This window comes from Canis aureus, chromosome 7 (genome assembly GCF_053574225.1).
Source record: "Canis aureus isolate CA01 chromosome 7, VMU_Caureus_v.1.0, whole genome shotgun sequence".
Taxonomy (NCBI): domain Eukaryota; kingdom Metazoa; phylum Chordata; class Mammalia; order Carnivora; family Canidae; genus Canis; species Canis aureus.
Window position 1 is genome coordinate 65,929,515 of NC_135617.1, and position 17,516 is coordinate 65,947,030.

At 57.2% G+C, this 17,516-nt stretch overlaps 1 protein-coding gene across 2 annotated transcripts in view; it reads left to right on the forward strand.

Annotated features, from left to right (window-relative positions):
- Nucleotides 1-336: 336 nt before the first annotated feature.
- The window catches only part of MDGA1 (MAM domain containing glycosylphosphatidylinositol anchor 1), a 62,358-nt gene continuing 45,178 nt past the window's right edge, over nucleotides 337-17,516 (forward strand). Inside the window, exon 1 of one of the 2 annotated variants that reach the window (XM_077904184.1) lies at nucleotides 337-464. Coding sequence is in view for 1 of the 2 variants with exons in the window: in XM_077904183.1 (XP_077760309.1) it covers nucleotides 2,767-2,833 (67 nt within the window). In the remaining variant the exon portion in view is untranslated. Of the gene's footprint in view, nucleotides 465-2,556; nucleotides 2,834-17,516 lie in introns of those variants that run through there. The other variant, XM_077904183.1, reaches the window with a different exon arrangement.

Genomic DNA, 17,516 nt, shown 5'->3' on the forward strand with positions numbered 1-17,516 from the left:
TCAGTTGGAAGTGGGCTGGAGAATAAGATTCTTCAGATGTTTTCAGACTTCCCAGGATGGACAGAAAGGTGGCATACCCCCCACGGCGGCCTGGCATTTCTGCCAGCATCTCTCACTGCTGCCCGGCACGTTCTCCCGTGAGAAGTCAGTCCCTTGAGGATTGGGGGGGGGGGGGAACCTAGCAGAAAGAGGGTCTGAGATGGGGTGGATTTTATTGTCATTATTTTTGAAATTTGTGTTTTAATTACATATTGAAAAATGAAGTATTTTTTGGTGTAAGTTCTCTGAGTTTTGGCAAACGCATAGAGTCGTGGAACCACCATCACAGCCAAGATGAACTGAACAGTTCGGGGAAGAAGGGTTAACAGTCTCGCTTGTTAGCTGCTGCGGTAGTCCGCGCTCCCGCGGGCCGCCCTAAGACCGTCCCCACAAGCCGAGATAGATAACGGCGACAGGTGGAGCAGGTGAGATTAGCAGGACCGGCGTGGGGACACGCCAACCGAGGCGCAGCGGAGGCCCACGCCCCGTCCCCGCCGGCGTCTGGGAGGCGCACGCTTCCCAGCCCCGCTCCGGGGGCCGGGGGCCGGGGGCCGGGGGCCGGGGTGAGGTCGCGGAGGTCCCGAGTGCCTGCGCCCCGCAGCTGGAGCCGGCCGCGGGCTGGGCTGCCGGAGGAGAGTGCGCCCCTGGGGCGCTTGGGGGCGCCTGAGGTCCTAAGGAGAGGCCGGATGGGGGCGAGACCGGGGCGAGCCGGGGAGCATGCGGAGGCCCAGGGGAGCTCCGGCAGCGGGGTCCTGCGGGCAGACCGGTTGGCAACCTGTGGGCCGAGGACAGGGCAGGCTCGGAGCGCGCGCTCCCCGCCCGGGCCCCAGCAGCGCCGGTGGCCGTGGCCCCCACGCCCTACGCCGGGAGAGGCCGAGGCCGCCTGGAAGGGGCGGGGGCTCGGCCGGGGGCGGGGGGACTCCGGGGCCGCGCAGACAGCCCCGCAGACCGGCAGCTCCCGCGCCTGCAGGGCCCCAAAAGACGCGGGCCCGGTGGCCTTTCCCTCCGACCCCCGCTCTAGTTCCGACCCCCGAGAGTGCAAAACACTCGCAAAGTGCGCGGTGCCCCGCAGGCTGCGGTCCCCGGGGCGAACGGCCGTGCCTGCCCCGCGAGTACGGAGTCGGTGCACCGGCTCGGCGGCGGCCTGGGCGTGCAGGGCGGGCGGGGAGCGAGCGGCGAGCGCGCGGCTGCAGAGCCCGCGCCGAAACCCACGTCCCTCCGCCACTGTCCTCGGGATAGATGGATGCATTTCTGCTTTCTGACATTTTCCTGCCGGGGGTTGGGGGGGGGGGGCGGCGGAGAGAGGGAGAGGGAGGGAGGGGCCGAAAGGAAGAGGGAGAGACAGAGAGACTGAGAGAAGGAAGCCGGCGGTCTGCTTCCCCCAGCCCTGTTTTGTTTTCTCTAATTGGTCCTGGGGGAGGCGAGGAAATTGGACAGAGGCTGGGCCGGGCGAGCTGGGCTGCCTTTAATTGGCTCCTTTTTTTAACTGGAGGGGAATCAAACAGGAGAGCGAGCGACAAAGGGTGGGAGAGCGAGAGACCGAACGAGGAGACGCGAGGAGGAGGGAGGCGGGAGGAGGGAGGAGGGGGGCGGGGGGCGGGAGGCGGGAGGCGGGGGGAGCGCGGAATGAAAAGCTCCGAGGGGGGAAGCAGCACAGCGAAGCCCAAGTTGCCGAGCGAGCCGAGCGCTCCCGCGGCCCCAGCCCAGCGGCCGCCGCGCCCGGGAGCCCGGCCCGGCCCCGCCCGCTGGGGGCCCCCGCAGGCCGAGGCCGCCGGGCGGGGGCGGGGACGACCAACTTGGGGCGCGGCGCAGCCCGGCTCTCCGGAGAGCAGCGCGCCCGGGAGCGCGGCGGCCGCGGCCAGACGGCGGGAGCCCAGCTCGGCGGGCGGAGGCGGCGAGCGGCGCCCGCGCCGCAGCCCCGGCCTTGCCGAGAGCGCGAATATTTTTCAAACGACTCAAACTTTCCTCGTTTCCCCGCCTTCTGGGGTCTCCGTTGGCTGGAATTGCTCTCCTGATTCCCGCGGGGCTGCCGGGGCGCGATTCCTCCCCGGGGCTCCTCGGTGGCTCGGTCAACTTCGCGGACCGGGGACCCGCGGCTCTCGCCCCTCGAGCGAGCCCAGGCGGCGCTGCTCCCCGCTCGGGAGGGCCGCGGCCGGGGCTCCTCCGCCTCGGGGAGCGCGCCCAACCCGGCCCCCTCGGGTCGGGCTCCGCGGCCCCCGGCGCCTGCCGCAGGACCGGAGACGGCGGATTAACCTGAGCGTAGCCCGGGCCCTCCCGCCCCCGCTGCACCGAGGGGCGTCCCCCGGCGGGGAGACGGCAAGTTTGCCGGTGGCCGGCGGCCTGTTGGATCGCGGCGCGCCCTCGGCCGCAGAGGGGTCCCTGGCGCCCCGCGCACGGAGCACACAGCCCTGGGGACCCGGGGCGGATCGGCGGCCGGGCTCCTCGCGCCGGGGCGCTGGCTGCTGCGCGGGGCGCGCCGAGGCACCCGGGGCCGGGCCAGCGCCCCCTGCGTCCCCACGCGGGCAGCGGCCCCGCCGGAGGAGAAACCCGGGTCGCCGCCGCCGCCGCCGCCGCCGCCTCCTCGGTCTCCTGGCCTCGGCCGCCGCCCCCTCCGCCGCCTCTCGGGGGAAGGGGGCACGCAGGGGGCATCGCGGGGCCCCGGCGGATGCGCCCCCCGCCACCTCTCGGGCTGCGCCGCCTCGCGGGGATGAAGCACCGGCCGTGAAGATGGAGGTGACCTGCCTTCTACTTCTGGCGCTGATCCCCTTCCACTGCCGGGGACAAGGAGTCTACGGTAAGAGCCCGCGTCCCGCTCCACGCCGGCGTCGTGCCGCGCGGAAACTTTGCAGGAGGCGCCAAGTGCGCGCTGCCGGGGTTCGGTGGGGACCCCGGCTCGGACTCCGGAGTGGATGCCTGGGTCCCCGCCCTTCTCAGGGCGCCAGGAGACCGAGCCAGCTGTTCCGGAGCACGGAGACGGGTCGCAGGGTCTGGCGTGAAGCCGGGGATGCCAGGGGGAGGTGCCCACCTCCTCAAACCTCGCCAGGGGCAGGAGTGCCTCGGGACCCTTGAGAGCCCCCGGCGGCTCGGCAGACCCGGCAGAGCCCAGACCCCGGCCCGGGGCAGCGCCGGGCACGGAAACCGAGCGCTGCCCTGGTCGGCCTCGGGAGGAGAGGCGGCGCCGCACGACCCGGAGTTGCGCGCGGCCCGCGGCCGGGCGGCGGGCTCGCCTTCCCCCGCTGGCGCTGCGGCTTCGCGCCGCTTCTGCTCGCTGCGCGGCTGCCAGAGCGGATGCCCGCAGCCCGGGGTCGGCGCCCCATCCGCGGCATCCGTGTTCGATCCAGCCTGCGCCAGTTCTTCGCGCCCCCGGTTCCCGGCTGCGAAACCCCAGCCCCACCTTCCTTCTCCCCGAGCGCACACGCGGACACGTTCAGCCGCCGGCCCCAGGAAACGCAAAGGCGGCACGCACCCATCGGGCGACGTGTTCGAACTCTGCCTCCTGCCGCGCAGCTCTGCTCCTGCGTCCCCACGCCTCGAGCTCCGGCGCTGAGGGGACACTGGCTGGTCGTCCCTTCTCCTGACTCTCCAGAGGGTGTTCCCCGCGGAAAGGTCCCGACAGTAGGCATCACCTGTTTAGGATCACCCCGAGTTCCCTCCTCTCGGGGGCCCTCCCTCCGAGTTCTAGGAGGCTCCAGCACCCTGACCTTACAGCACAAAAAGTCTTGCGGCCCAGGGGCTCTTACTTTGCCTTCTCCTGACTGCAGGGTGGTCTGGGTCGGTCACTTCGTAATCATGTGTAGTTGGGGTGGGGAGAGGTCCCTGTCCCTTTTTGGCTGGACCCAGGGCCCGATTATTCATGTTTGGATCAGAAGAGAGTTTGACCTGTTCTGTTGGCGCGGAGACAGAGGCATTGTGCCCGCCCCCCCCAGCTGCCCCCCAACATGGTACAGGGCGCACAGCCGCCAGCCTCAGGTGCAGATGCTAAATGCTCCCTTCTGGGGGCTGCTGGTCTTGCTGTGCCTTTGGAGAGGCCCGGTGTCCTGAGGGGCGTCTGGGAGGTGACATGCTCCCCGCCCTACACAGTTAGCTGGCTTGGGCTTAATTCCCCGGGGGAGGCTGGCCCAGGCATCTGGCCAAACTCTGCTTCTTAATTAGTTTGTGTGTCTCTTACTGCCTGGCCCTTTACAGAGGCCAGAAGAGGGAAGGGGAAGGAGGAGGGCAGCGGGGACTGTGAGAGGGCGGGTTGTGGGGGGAGGCCACTGAGCCCGCCCCAGATGCCTCCCCAGGACAGAGGAAGACACTGGGTGGTCTGGGGGATTCGGATCCTCTTCTTTATTCCCAAGTTTCCTCCCAGCTTCACTGCCTCCTTAAGAGGTAGCCTAAGGAGGGATGTCTCCCCCCCCCCCCCAGGTCTTTGCCTCCTGCTCATCACACCCCGGGGGCTCTGAGAGTGACCAGACTTCTCCCTACTCCCTGCTGTCCTCTACCTGCCCCTCCCACCAAGTGCCCTTGGGAGATCTGGTAAACCTGTTTCCTGGCCATCCCTCTTCTCCATCGCCTCCCAGCATTTCCAGCCTTCTCCAGGGCTGCACAGGGCCCATGGTCAGGGCACTCCCCCGAGCCTAGCTTGAAAACCCCAGCAATGAGGGCAGGGTGAGGTGTGGGGGTATGGATAGGAACCATGGTGCCTACAGACCCTGATCTCAGAGGACTTGGGGACAGGACTTGGCCATTGACTTCTCTGTCCCCTGTTTTCTATAGTTTCTCCTCTCATGCTTGGGTCTCCCTTTTTCTTGCTCTACACTTGAACAAATCAAGGTGAGCTGGGTGACCAACCCCCTGGCTCTGGAGTGACTACAGTGCCTTTGGGGCGTCAGCTCCGGAGAAGGCTGGGGCCTCAGGGGCATTGCAGAGTGGGGCGGCTTCATCTTCGTTGAGGTGGATAGAGAGAGGTGTGAAGATCTAGTATGAGGACGGCAAAAGGCTGCTGTGATGCTCTGTGATGCTAGCTTTGGCCAGAGACAGCAGAAGGGGGGACTATTGTAGGACTATAGGTCTCCCCCCCACCCCACCCCCCAGTTTCCCTTTCCTCCCAAAGCAGGGAAAGCAGCTTGAGAAAGAGTAGGAGTGAGGGATGGTCACTTGTGTCCATCCTTATATCCTGGCATCCAACATGGTGCCGGGCACACAGAAGCTCGGCAAATATTTGCTGCAGGAATGAAGGGCCATGGTCAGGGGGAGGTTGAGGAAATGCTTTTTGCGATTCTTCCCCCCCCCCCCCCCAAGGAGTCTGTCTAGGTTGTATTCCAGCAGGGTGGTGGGGCACCCTCTAAGGGTCTCTACTTAGGGTGAGTCACAGATCCTAGGTCCGGGGCCAGAGGGGACTTTGGGGAGGAGAAGAGAGAAGAGACTGAAAGCCCAGGCACAAAAGAAAACTGTGTCCTGGGGTGGGAACCCCAGCCCATTCCCCTCTGCCCCAGGCCTGTGTGGTGAAGGAGGGGCAGGTTAATGTGGAAGCTCAATTGAGGAGGGGGAGGAAGAGCAGGACGTGGAGGCGAAGCCGGCAGGATCTAGCCTGGGCCCTGGGCCTCTGTTGAGGCTGGTAGGAGGCAAGTAACCAGAGCTCTATCCTCTGCTTCCCTCTGAGGATCCTCTTGCTGGCCCTGAGGACTGCTGTCTGCGGTAGGGCTGGGGAGGTGCTCTCAGTCTGGCCAGGTGGCTTCCCTTCTTCTTTGGGGCGCAGATGCTATAGCGGCCGAGTACTGGACCAGATGGTCCCTTTGGAGCCGATCCCCTCTTCCCTCCCTGCCTCCCATTCTCCTGGCCCAGTTTATTGTGCTCCGTAGTGGATCCGTAATTGTTTTCTGGTGGTGGTGGGGTGCTGGCCCCAGAGGCCTACTTCTGGGGCAAAGGCAGTAGCCAAGTGATGGAGGAAGAGTATCCTGCGTGTGGATTCATCAGAAAACACCCTCTCCTCCACCCTGGCTTCCTCTCCTCCTGTAGCTGCAGGACTTCCAGCCAGGGCAGGTCGGTGGGATTCCTCTCCCTTACAAAAACACAACAAACCTCTGGGTTATTTAATATGCAGGAGTAGGAATTGACATTATCCTTAAGACAGGTTGTTTGCAACTTACTGGTGGAAGTCAAAATATTTCACCAAAGGTGTCATCAGAAACTACTATCCTATGCTAATTTTTGTGGGAACATGAAGACAGATGTTGAATAATTTGACAAGAGCAACATAGCTTACAGAATTATCACCAAGTCAGGTTTTTCCCTCCTCTGAGGGGTGCAGAGAAGGAATTTCAGGAAGTGTGTCTCCCAGTACCATCATCTAGGTGTGGTAGGTAGGCATCATCATCTAGGTGTGGGCACTCTTGGGATTTTTTACTAGAGTTTCTACCATGTGCCTTAAGAGCAATGCTTAACACGGAGGAATCTTTTTTTAAACGATGAAAGATTCCCCTGGAGAAGGCGTGGCATCAGATAACTCTGGTCCCCTAGGGCTCACAGAAGGCTCAGGGTTTTCTAAATGTCCTCAAGAAGGTTCAAAATTCGGTTCCTTCTTTCTTCCCGGTTTTAGAAACTGCTTGAGGGGAAGACGGGGCCTTGTGCCCACAAAGCAGGCCGGTTTGTATGCCTCGCTGGCTGGCACTATCTCCCCAACCCCCTTCTACCTTTCCCAGTGGAAGTTGAGGTCGGCCCTTAAGACAGCCTGAAAGCTTCCTAGGCCCAGCAGCAGGCTGGAGAGCCCCACTCGGGTCAAGATCTGCATGATGTCCCGTCCTACACTGTAGGCGGGGAATCTGTTTCCTGGCTGGGTGGCGGCCCTGGCAATGGAGTGGTTAGAGAGAATGTTATTAGCTGGGAATGCACCCTTGAGGGAGTGTGCTGGGGACACGCCAAGGGGCCACTTGTAACTGGCCAGGTTTGGCTGTGAGTTCCCGGGGCCGGGTGGCAAAGCCTCCTTTAGAGCCTGGTATTAGCTCTGCTTTGCTAGAACAGGGAGGAACAGGCGAGGGTGTGTTGTGGGGGGTGCTCCGGAGGGAGAATGGAGGGAGCTAATCACAGCCGCCAGGGCCCTGCAAATGAATGATGCAGGAAATCATTATCTGGGGGTAGGAGTGGAAATCCCAGCAGCGGGAGCAGCCCCGGCTTCTCCGGCTTCTCCGGCTTCTCCGGCTGCCCAGGAGACATGGGTGGGCTTGGGAGGAGTGGGACAGGCTGCACTGTGGAGAATCTCTCTCTGTCACCTCCTCCTCTCCCCCATCCTTCCCCCATGGACTACTCTGCCTCCCCCCACCCCCACCTGTCTCCCATCTCCATATTGGGTGGGGAGATGCCCCCACAGAGATAGGGGGCCTGGGAGATGGGACCTTGGGTCTCTCAGTCCTGGCAGAGCCATGCCCCGCCCCCTACCCCGCCTCTGGACCCTTGAGCCTGACTCCGCCCCAGGTGCAGGGAATGTGTGTAGCTGCCTGGGGACGCTGACCTCTGCTGCTGGCACTGCCACTCCAGATGTGGCCAGCAGGGGGAGGGCTTGGCCACCACATTGCCTTTCCAGGGCTCCCTGGGCCTCAAGCCTCTGGGTGGGATGAGTTAGTACAATTCCTCAGCCTGGGGCCCATGGGGGCTCCCTAGGGCCTTCTGAAGCTCTGGGCCCCCACTCCACCTCCCACATGCTCGCCCCAGTGTCCCGTGGCACTTGCATGTGGCCAAAGCCACACTTCCTGCACCCTAGGCCACTGGAGAGCTTTTTGGTGGGGCTCAGCTCTGTGGGCTCCTGCCCAGGTGAGGCTGTGTGCAGAGGAGGGACAGTTGCCCTTTAGAGCTGCCTTTGGGAATCTGGGGTGTGGTTCCTGTTCTTCATCTTTCTCCCCTGCTCAGAAGACCACTTTGCAGGCACATGTCTGCCCATGGCAGGAATGAGGTATTAAAGGGCCCTATTGAATGTAAATGCTGATGCAGGAGGCAAGAGCAATGCTTAACACAGAGGAATATTTTTTAAACAACGAAATCTCTCTTTCCCCCAGTGAGTAACACATAACAGTCAGAGAATATGTAAAATTATAAGGAAGAAAGTAACACTCACTTGACACCCCGCCATGCATTTGGTGATGGTTCATTCTTTCGGGCAGCCTTCTGTGCAGAGAGGAATGAATCTTTCAAGGAAAATCATTGGTTGTAACAACAATCCCTTATAGGCATGTAAGTGTCCTGCGCCTTCTTCACTGTTTCTATGCCTCTGCTTCCTTTGTTTCCCGTAAAGTTCAGAGAGGTCAGCACAGCAGGTCCTCTTGTCCCCATTTAAGAGAAGAGGAAATGGAGGCTCCAAGATTTTAAGTGACCTGTTCAAGGTTACCCAGCTGATAAGAGGTGGCTCCGAGAGACTCCATCCCAGGGGACCTTCTGATTTGGGGGTGGGAAAGGTGGCAGTTCTGTCCTCAAAGAGAAGGGGAAGGGAGTCACGTACAAAGTGGGTCCTGAAGACCTTGGCAAGGGCAGATAAAGGACTGGGGACTCAAAGGAGTGAGAAGTTGCTTGCAAGGCCTTGTGAAGGGGCATTTGAACTGGCTTTTGACAAACAGAAGTAAGGATGAGAAGGCCATCACAGGCAGAGAGCTCCTAGCAGCAAAGGCATGTGGATGATAGAGACCCTGGTGCGTGGGGAGAGTAGTGAGTCAGTCAGTCGGGGTGGGAGCAGAGGCTGAAATGGAATGGGCGCTCTGGAACAGCAAAGGAATGATAAGACCAGTTGCTCATGTTTCCTTCCTAGGCCGAGATCACAAATGCATATTGTCTTTAATCCTCACTACTTCACCAACGCCACCCCCCCCCCCCGCCCCCAGCCACCCCAGTGAGTCATTGTCAGCCCATTTTACCAAAAAGTAAATGGGGGGTTTAGAAAAATGAAGTCTGCTTGTCCAAGTGACGGAGCCAGGCTCGAACCCGGATCTAATTACAGAGCCTGTGCTTGGGTGGAGGAGACCAGAGTCCTGGGTATGGGAGAAGCTTTCAGGAAGGTCTGGGGTGGAGAAGGGGGCTGATGTGAGCCATATTCAGGCTGCTGTGCAGCTATGTGTTGTAAAGAGGATATAGTCAGGGGGAGGGAGGCTGGGCAGGAGGTCCTGCAGTTGTCCAGGGAAGTCATGCGGATAACTTGATCCAGGGTGGTGGCTGTGAGAATGGACTGGAGGGAGTGGGTACAAGAACTGCGGTCATCCCAGAAACACGTGAGGGAAGGCTCTGTGTGGAATGCTTGAGGTATCTGGTGAGAGAAACAAGCTCTTACTCTCTGAGAGTTTGCATTCAAACTGTAAACAAACAATAAACAATGAATAAGTATGTAATGCATCATATGGTGATGGGGTCGATGAAAAAGGGTAAAGGAGCCAAGGGAACAAGGAGTGGTAGATTGTGGTCCAAGTTCAAATACAGTGGCTAGGAGGCCTCCTTGTGTAGAGATCTGAAGGCCACCTGAAGAGAGATCCGAAGATGCTCAGGGAGGAGTGAGGAGGCCTGGTGGATATCTGCGGGAAGTATAGTCCAGGCAAGAGATTAGCCAGTGCAAAGGCTCTGCAGCAGAAGCATGCCTGGCCCGTTTAGCAACAAGGAGGTGCCCAGCTTGGCTGGAGCAGAGTGAGCAATGGGCGGGGGGGGGGGGGGGGGGGGGGGCGGGAGTAGGATGTGGGGTTAAAGAGTTAGTGGGGCCAGGTTGTTCACAGTCTTGAGGGCTATGTAGGGATGTTGGCTTGAATTCTGAGAGATGTGGGGAGCCATGGGAGGATTTTGAGCAGGAGAGGGATATGAACTGATACCTTTTTAATGGAATCCCTCTGGCTGCCTTATAGAGAACAGACTGCAGGGGGTTGGGCATAGGGAAAGGGGTCCACTTAGAGATGGTTGGAAAAAGCAAGAAATGAGACTGTACAATCATTAGGTTCCAAAAGGGCTCCAGGAAGAGCGCAGGCAAGAGTTAAGGCTGAGAATGGCTTTGAGGTTTGGCACACAACAGCAGTGAGCAAAGCCCGTGGAAGTCAGACGGGTTCTGGGCAATGGAGTGATGTAGTTAAGAGCTGAGATTTCTGGGTAGGAAGCCAGATCTGAACCCCAGCTCTGCCCTGCACCAGCCATGAGAGTCTGAGAAATTCCTTCAGTTTTCTAAGACATGGCTTTTCTGCTTCTAGGACAGAGATAGTCGAAGCCACTGCTCGGGTTTGTGATAAGCGTGCATTGAGACAGTGCCTGGGAAGCCCTGAGCACTGTGCTCGGCCCTCCGCAAAACCTCAATAAATCATTTTACTTTAACGACAGTGCCAATGCAGTTTTGAACTTCATGGGATTCCGGTGTGGGAGGTCCGGGAGAGGTGTAGGCGGGGGGAACTGGACATAAGCGTTCATGCTCAGAAGAAGGAGGATTCTGAAGGGCAGATTTGCACATCTGGATTTATGTGCATAGAACGATGGGGGTTGAATCATGCATTGACTTAAACTGCCAGGGAAGAGAGAGTCGAGAGAGGGGCACTGGGCTGAGACCAGCACCCTGGGTGGGGGACGGTGAGAAGAGACAGAGTAGCTGGCATCAGGGAGGTAGGAGGAGGCCCAAGGGGGACAGGGCCCGGAAAGCCTGGAGAAGGGACAGAGTTTGTGGGAGGAAAGGCCATCTGAGGTGAAGGAGACCGCAAGCGCCGTCCGGGCTGGGGGGTTGGCATTTCTAACAAACTCCTGGGTGCTGCCGTGTTGCTGGTCTGCGTCACTCTTTGAATACCAAGGACACACAGGAAAGACGTTAGACTCAAATGGCAGACTTGGCTTGGAGGGCCAAGTGGGTGGCTTGCTGCCTGTGAGGGGCTCTGGCCCAGGAGCCTCACGTCTGGAACTCAGTTTCCCTTTCTGGAAGGCTGGCTTAGGCATGTCCAGCTCTTAGGATTACAGAGAAGCCCGACAGTGATAATGCTTTGTAAACTCTCAGGCGAACTCTGGGGACTCTGTTCATGAGAGCAGAGGGGGTGGCAGGCAGATGGTAGGGAGCCCCGGGAGTGGGTGGCGTGTGGAAGCAGGAGGTGCAGGCTGCGCTTTTGAGAAACATGGCAGGCCAGGGAGGGCCCCAACAGCAGCTCCTGCTCCCCAGCCCTCTGCCTGTGGCGAGTGGGGCTGCAGGGGTGGGTCGTGGGGAATGACTTGAGCAGGCGGGAGGGCGCTGCTTGGCCTGCCTTGGAGGTTCTACCCCAGGCTCTTGTTGGTTCCTTTCCAGTCCCAGAAACTCCGCTGAAATAGACTTTGATTATCTGGAGGGTTGGAAGCTGTGTAGAGAAGTGGTTCTCAACCCCAGGGCAAGTCAGAACCACCTGGAGAGCTTTTCCAATGGCAGATGCCTGGCTCCACCCCCAGACCTCCCAAATCAGAAACTCTGCAGGTGGCATCAAGGCAGCTGTGGCTGTAAAGAGCTCTCCATTTGATTCTTGGGCACAGCTGGTGTAGACTGTGCATCCGAGTGAGTCAGGCCCAAACAGATGTCTTCTTCCCTGGGGCTTTCTGAGGGCATTTCTGGGCTTTCCAGGTCACAGCACAAGCTTTGTTTCAGCCAAGCTCATCTGGACCCTGGGGTCTTTAAAAAACAAAAAACAAAACAAAACAATGGAACACCCCACGCTTATTATTTTGTAAATGATGAGCAGGGAAGCATTCTAGTTTAACAGTTCTAACTGGCAAGTCCAGGTCACGGTGCAGGAGACCGACCCCTCCTTCTGCTTCCAACCAGGGGCTTTCCAGTCCTGAACCTAGAGAGCCTGAAAGACACTGCCCAGAAACTGTTTTCATTGATTTTCAGTAGGTAAATTCTGTTACCATTTTGAAATGTTGCCCTTTTGTTTATTCTTTTCTCTTTTTGGTTTAGAGAAAATGAAAATTTCAGAGCTGGACCGCGTCACAGCAATTCAGGGTAAACCAAGCAAATATTTAATGAGCATCTGCTAAGTGTCTGGAAGGGTGTTGGGTGCTGTGGCTGCAGAGGTGAAGGGCACCTGCCACCAAGGAGCTCACCGTGAAATGGGAGAATGAAGTCTCTTCCAAAGCCTTCATTTTCCAGATAGAGAAGCTTGAGTGATTTGCCCAAGACTGTGCCATTAGCAGGTGGTGGAGTAATGATTTGATCTCAAGCCCGCCTAAAGCCAAGTCTGGAGTCTGCCTCCTGCCCCACATGTGAGGTTCCCGAGGGTGGTATCTGATCATTTTTTGTTCCCCAGCCTGTGTTGTGCGGGATGGGTTGGCTGATAGGAGCAACCTGAGGACCCTCTGTCCTATAACAGATACACATCTCATTTTGTTGCCAGAAACAAAGATCCAACTACAGAGCCTCCAACAAATTAAAGTTGACCTTCTTAAGTCAAGAGGTAGGCTCTCCATGACCGCTATGTCACTAGAAATCCAGGCTCCTTTGTCTTATTGCTCTGTTCTCTTTCTTACAATGGTGCTTCTCAAACTCTGCAGCCTGTTAGAATTACCTCGCAAGTGTTTAAAAATCCCAATGCCTACGTCATACCTCATGCTAATTAAATCAGAATATCTGGGAGTGAGAAGCAGGCATCAGCATATAAATTTATTTTTTAAAGAACTCCAGCCATGGAGCCTTTTTGCCTCAAAGTTGCCAAAGGGCTGCTGGGGCCCAGCCATCATGACACATTCCAGGCAGGAGAAAGGGAAGAACATTTAAAAGGATGGACCTACCAGCAGAGTCAGCTTCTGTTAAAGAACTTTTCCAGAAGTCCCTTCCCAATGACTTCTGCTTACATCTCATTGGCTGTTCTTAGCTGTAAGGGAGGCTGAGAAGTGTAATCTTTGAGATGGGCACATTCTCAACCTAAGAAAACATCAGGTTCGGTTAGAAGGGGAGAATGCATATTGGGTAGGTAATGAGTAGTCTTTACCACCTCAGGGCCAGTTGGCATTTCTTGAAATGAGAAAGGATTTAGATGGACGTGAATGCTGCTCTCAGCCCTCCCTGCCAGTCTAGCTCAGGTGGGGTGGGAGGCTCTGGCTGCGTTGTGGATGCCCAGAAGGAACCTCAGGGAAGACAGAGAAGCACAGGAAGAGACTGGTTTGGGGTCCTGCAGATGTTCATGAGGGGTTCTGCTTCCCATCGGCCAGCACTCTCATTCCCTCCTCCCACCCCACTCTCATTTGCCCAACATTGTTCATTTCTGCTGGTTGGTACCTCTTTCCACTAGCTGGTGGCTCCTTGAGTCATAGGCACAGGAGAGCTCTGTGGACCCTCCTGATATATTTTTTAAAAAGATTTTATTTATTTATTTATGAGAGACACAGAGAGAGGCAGAGACACGGGCAGAGGGAGAAGCAGGCTCCCCATGGGGAGTCCAATGTGGGACTCGATCCCAGGACCCCGGGATCACGCCCTGAGCCAAAGGCAGATGCAGACGCTCACCCACTGAGCCACCCAGATGTCCCAACCCTCTTGATTTTTAGACCAGAAACGGAAGGTTCACACTGGAAGCCAGGGACCAGAGAGTACTGCAGAAGTGATGATCTAGCTTCCCTTTCTCCCTGTCAGGCCCACGCCCACTGGAGACCAGGCTACTGCACTGGTGTTTGCTCAGTGTCTCTGGTCTTTGTTTCTGGGAACTTCTCCTTGTCTGACCTTATTTCAACTTGCCATAACATAATTTATCAGAAAGACTGAGGAGCTGAGGCCCCTGAGCTACACTTGAACATCTCTTTGGCCCTGAGACTCCCTGTGTAATTCTTAAGAAACTCTGAGAAGGACATCAGGAAGATGTAGAGGTAGGGAGCTGAGTTCCGGTGGCCTCATCTGTGTTTGGTTCTGGGGTTTCAGTGAAATGCAGGGAGACCTTGGGGAGGTCAGTTTAACTCCCAGTAAAATACATAAAGCCCACAAGGCAAGCTGGAGGTGGCAAGGCCTGGGCTCTACTCTCCATTCTGGAATAAGGCCATAGGGTAGACAGAGGGAAGGCCATGAGATGGGGCCAGAGGGTGTGGCAAGGAGTGAGCTCAGCTGCCAGCCAGTGGCCTTAAGTGATCCAGAAGCAGAGCCGTGAGATTCACTGTAGGAAGAAACTGAGACCAGTGAAGGTAAGTGGCTTGTCAAGATCACACAGCAGTTAGGTGCCAAGGCTAAAGTTAAAAGCCACGCCCAGGGACTCTATAGCTAGATCTCGCTCATTCTCCAGTATCTCCTTATAGGTTCAGGAGAAGCCAGGACATGTCTGCATGGCATTTATAAGCTCTTTATGCCCACACCCTTATAATTCTCCCCTCACCCCTCTGAACCCTATTTCTTATTCCCAGGCCTCATTGCATCTGAACTATAGGATCTGGGGCTCACTCTGGGTTCAGAACTCCAGCTTAGATATTAGAAGCCCTTAGCGGAGGGACGCCTGGGTGGCTCAGCGGTTGAGCATCTGCCTTTGGCTCAGGGCATGATCCTGGGTCTGGGGATTGAGTCCTGCATTAGGCTCCCCACAGGGAGCCTTCTTTTATGTCTCTGCCTGTCTCTCTCTGTGTCTCATGAATAAATAAAAGTCTTTAAAACAACAACAAAAAAAGAAGCCCTTAGTGGAAATCTCAAGGAGGCCCCTGGTGTGGGTGGAGGAGGCAGCTGGCTTGGCAACTGGAGGTTGCTGCCAATCCGTACCACATCCAACATCTCCATCGTACTGCCTGAGTCCCTCCTTAGAGTTATTAAAAAGGTAGCCAGCAGAAACACAGACACTGTTACCAGAAGGTTGCTCTGGGAATACTTGGAAGCCCTTAGGCCTTTTGCCAGTGCCCAGGTTATTTGATCAGATGAGTTGGATGTTGAAATGTTGATGCTCGGGCAAGGAAGTTTCCAAGGAAGTCATGGGTCCAGGTTGGGGAGCATGGTTGGTTATGTGATGTTTGTAGGTGTGATTGTTAAGCATTATGTGGGCTCTGGGTCGTGGCCATGTGAGAGATTTTTTTTTTTAATATTTATTTATTTATTTATGATAGAGAGAGAGAGGCAGAGACACAGGAGGAGGGAGAAGCAGGCTCCATGCCGGGAGCCCGATGCGGGACTCGATCCCGGGACTCCAGGATCGTGCCCTGGGCCAAAGGCAGGCGCCAAACCGCAGAGCCACGCAGGGATCCCCCCATGTGAGAGATTTAATAGTGGACATCATGAGGACCAGAATTGGCTTGGACTCATGGTCTTTGGGTTCCCCAGGAGCAGAGCCTGAGATAAGAAGCTGAGTGAGATAGTTTATTTGGCAGATGAGCCTGGGGAACTCTGGTAGGGAAATGGGGACATAAGACAGGGAAGCAAAGAGAACTGAGGAAAGGTGTATTGTCAAGCCAGTCACCACCGTGTCCCACTGGGGACCTCTGGGTCACTCCTGCCATGGTGAGGGAGCTGGGGCATGTGTATACCAGCTCCTATCTGTCCTTGGTTGGGGGCTGCTCCGAAGGCTATTAATTTTCTGGTACGTCTAGCTAGCCCGGTACACATGAAGTGTAAGCCCTAGTGGCCAGAGACAGCCTCAGGCAGAGAAAAGCGTTCTGGCCAATGTGCAATCAGATGGTTAGAGGAGAGTGTGGGGCGGGGCGGGGCGGGGGAGAGGGGCAGGCGCTGACAGCTTGTACTACATCCTGCCTAAGCCATCCGTCTTGCTTTTTCAGATCCAGCCTGTTTGGCTGAGCTCTTTGTTCTTAGGTCTTGTCTTCTGGATGCACGTATAAGCTCTGACTCCAGGCTGAAAACTCTCCCTTGCGGCTATCAGACCTGTGAGCTGCTCATTTACTTCCTTGGATTCTGTGACCAGACCCCAGCAAGTCAACTTCCCCAAGATCTTCCCAATAGAATCCAGGCTCTCCCAGAGGGATGGAGGGGGCCTCACACTTGGGGAACGAACGCAGGGTTAGGGGATCACTGAGGGCAAACTCAGAGTTTACAGGTCTTTGAGGCGTTGCCAGGAGAGGCATGATCTTTAGCTCCCCACCTGGTGAATTCAAAACTAAGAAAGAGGTGGGGACCATCTCAGACTACCTCTCCGCAGGCAGGTTTCCATATGGGTAATAAAGTTGATTGCATTCCGTCACTTTCTGCTCCAGGAACCCACCTCCTCCCACGGGTGATGGGAGGCTCGCCCACACCCCTGAATATCCCTGGGCCTTATGGATCCAGATCGGAGCACCTCCATCCTATTGTGAATTTTTGTGCCAGATCGTTATCTGACTAAGATTAATTAATTAATCAAATATTTATTGAGTACCCCTCCTATGTGCCAGACACTGTTCTAGGAGCTGAGGATACAGCAGAGAGCGAGACAAAGAGACAATCTAGAATTACAGGCTTGTGGAATCAGAACCAAGGAGGGATCTTAGGGCAAATCTAATCATTCCTCCGAAGAGAAACCTGAGGCTGAGGAGGGGCCAGAGAAGTCCTTAGACACGGGGCAAATCGGGAGCCCAGCTTGGAATCATGGAATCTGAAAGATAATGGGCTAAGAGGTCACCTGTCCCTACCTGCTCAGTTTTAGAGGCAGAAACCAGTGGCCAGAGGCAAGAGTCACACCCTTCTCTCCTACATCTCTCCCAAACCAGATCTGGGCTCTGATTTACTGAGGGGAGTTTGTGTGTGTGTGTGTGTGTGTGTGCACACGCGTGCCTGCCTGCATCTGTGTGTGGCTTCGTGTAGGCTACGGCAGCCTGCAGGAGACATGAGTGGCTTTCTGGTGATCCAGCCTTCCCACCTCCTTCCAGGGCATTCAGAGGCTGCAGTGAGCTCTCTCCTCCCCTCTGGCCTCCACTGGCTCCCCCATACAGCCATGGCCCCTGGCACTGCCACTGCCACTGCGGCCTCAGGCAATGCCAGGGGGGTTCAGTACTGAGGGATGCCCTGACATGCCTGAAGCATCAACACCCCCATCTGGCTCACTCCTTCACCTTCTCGGGAGCTGAAGGAGTTGGGGGCTGCGAGGCTATCGGGGGCAGGGCTGGGCTGCATCCCTCCCAGTCTCTTCTCCCTCATTCTTTTGGAGTTGGGACAGGTGTAAGGAGTGGCTCTAGAGAGCTAGACTGAGAGGCCAAAGGAGGTGATTGGGTGGGGAGCTCTGGCTGCTGGTGCTCAGTGTGTATGCGGAGGACCATTGGCATGAGGTAAACTGCTCCCACTCGGTACCTCGATAGGAGCTGAAATACATCCCCCTGCCCCCGCTCTCTATCCTGGGCATATGTACTTCATTTGTGTTTGTTTATGTGCCAGTAAATATTCGAGGGTGTACACGTCCTGAAGGTGTGGGAATGCATGGTGATGCATCTGAGAATGTGCGCGTGCGTGCAGGGAGCCCGGTGTGTGCATTTGGGGGACCTTCTCTGGGTCCACCTCTATCCCACTGCCCCTCCAGGCAGCCCTTGCTTCCCAGGCACGGGGCAGGGCCACACCGTGGGCAGCAGCCAGCAGCCCGGTGCTTGGCCCAGCCCGGGTT